This window comes from Blastomyces gilchristii (genome assembly GCF_000003855.2).
Source record: "Blastomyces gilchristii SLH14081 genomic scaffold supercont1.85, whole genome shotgun sequence".
Classification (NCBI taxonomy): Eukaryota; Fungi; Ascomycota; class Eurotiomycetes; order Onygenales; family Ajellomycetaceae; genus Blastomyces; species Blastomyces gilchristii.
The window spans coordinates 5630-8119 of record NW_003101598.1 but is presented as its reverse complement, the minus strand read 5'-3'; the positions used below and the strand labels follow the sequence as shown (position 1 = coordinate 8119).

At 25.6% G+C, this 2490-nt stretch overlaps 1 protein-coding gene across 1 annotated transcript; it reads right to left on the bottom strand.

The window, feature by feature from the left end:
* Positions 1 to 263: 263 nt before the first annotated feature.
* On the bottom strand, positions 264 to 595 carry BDBG_18115 (uncharacterized protein; the record flags this gene model as incomplete). Its single annotated transcript, XM_031725696.1, has 1 exon — positions 264 to 595. A coding segment is annotated over one exon (332 nt), but the record flags the coding sequence as incomplete, so codon positions are not given.
* Positions 596 to 2490: the final 1895 nt, after the last annotated feature.

Sequence of the window (2490 nt, the reverse complement as noted above, 5' to 3'; positions counted from 1 at the left end):
ATAATAAAACTTATAATGATTTTCTCTAAGAACAGAAAATCAGTGTCAGAAAGAAAAGATGAAAAAAGAAATGACTTATAATCTTAACACTGTTGAGAAGAGAGATGATTTTTCAGTATAAATAAATAATTATCTCATTATAAATACTTAAAATAAATGAAATAATCAGCATCTGCAACTGAGCTTCAGATAGTCATATTATACATCATCTTCATGCAATAAATTATTCTAGAAGTTGATAAAAAGAATGAAAGTATACATACTGATAAATGTGATTTATCAAGCCTATACACCATCTTCTTGAAACAGGGAGAGTTGATAATAAAAGCAGAAGCAGTGGCAGAGATAGCAGAGACACAAGTAGCAGAAGTGAGAGTAGCAGAACCCGGGGTTGCGGGAGCAGGAGAACAGAACACAGGGGCAAGTGTAGAAGATTTAGAAGAAGCAGTAGAAGAGAAAGAGATAGACACAGAAGACTCAGTTATATATATCACAGATAATTTCTTTATTATCACATTCTTCAAGTTCTTAATCAACAATTCAACATTGAGTTCACAATCATTAACAGACATGAATCTGTCAATATATGAAGATTCTATATAAATAAAAACAAACATATCAGTATCTGCATTTATAAAGGAAAATTGTGCCAGGAAACATGATCAGATGCTTACTGAAAAAAGAAAGTTAAGAATGTATAAGATAAAGAAGATATGTCATTTATAATAGTATATTCTGATAATTGTTAGAAGATAAACAAGTTCTGATCATATTCTACAATGTATTACACTTACTGTTAATGAACTGTCTGATATAAGTACTACAGTAACACTTGTTGTAGAAACAGAGAGTTATCATCAGAAACATATATAATATAATAGATAGATAAATAAAAGATGTTAAATAAAAGAAGAGATAGAAATATTAAATAAGCTAATAATGTTTAATAATGATGATAATAAAGAAGATAATTGAAGAATGAAAAAAGTTAGTGAATAAGTGATGTAATATAGTGAAAGTTTCTTTGTGAGAGTGTATGCAGAATGCTAGCTGAATCAGAGATAGACTATGTAATTATAAACACTAGTAACACACTAATCTGCATGAAGCTAGAGTGTATATTATGATTATATAAGTGTGACTGAATCTGATGAGAGAGAATGTAATTTAGAAGAATGTATAATCACTAAATAATAACACAGCTGCTTCTGAACATGCTTACAAATGTAAAGAGGTCATAGCAGTCACTAATTAATTTAGTATAATATATATAAGAAGCCGGCGTATGCCTGTAATTATATGCTGACTCGAGCAACCTTTGAATCTCAAAAACACTAAAACAAAGTGTTCAAACAAGTTTCTTGAAAAAGTATAAGAAAAAGAAGTTGTTAAAGTCTTTAATAATATTAAAACAAGAAATGTAGCAGAACTTTTAACTCTAAAATATGAATTTCAGAATGAATTATATACAGCAAAATCTTTTGAAGAAAAATATCAAGCATTTATAAGAATTCTCTTTTAAAATTTATCAGATTCAGAAAGAAAGAACATTTTATTCAATGAATATATTAATGAGAATGACTGAGAATGATCTGAGCTTATACAACATAATTGAAGTCAGCTATTTTCTCAAGTTTAATTAAAACTGCTACAGGTTCTGATTCAATCAATTATTCAATTATTCAAAATACATATTCATACTTGAAGAATGAATGTTTTGAATTCTTTTTTAATCTCTTGAAAAATAAATATCATTCTCAATGCTGAAGTGAAGCCACTGAAAAGAGATTCTTATAAAATTAAATAGAAAAGCTTCAATCTCTAAGTTATATAGAGTAATATCTCTATTTAACTGTCTGAGAAAGATTTTTTAAAAAAATAATAGATATTAAATTATCTTTTATAAGCTCTATTAATGATTCTCTTCTGTATAATAAATAAATAGAAAGTAAAAAACAGTATTCTGTAATTAACACTTTTGTTTCAATTGTTTATAATATTTAAATAACAAAGAATGAAGATCTGATCTCAACTGCAGTTTTTACAAATATAAAAAATGCATTTGATCATGTTTCAAAGTCAAAAATAATTCATACTTTAAAAATATGAAAATTATCAGTTTTTTAATAAAATAAATAAATTATTTTATATTTAAAAGAATTATACAATTATTTTTTGATGAAATGAAATAAGATAAAACTGAGATAAAAGTAGAAGTATCTCAAAAATCTTCAATCTCATCTGTTTTATTTGCAATATACACTGTGTATTTATGCCAGAATAAAGAGATGAAAATAATAAGATTTTCAAGCTATATAGATAATATTAATCAAGTTTACAGTTTAACAACAATTAAAAAAGAGTTAGAAGTGATTGAAAATGCAGTAAAGAAAATTTTTATTAAAGCAGATATTAATTATATTCAATTTACTATAGATAAAACTGAGTTAATTCATGTTTTTCTCAGATTCAATGAGAAAAAACGAAGTT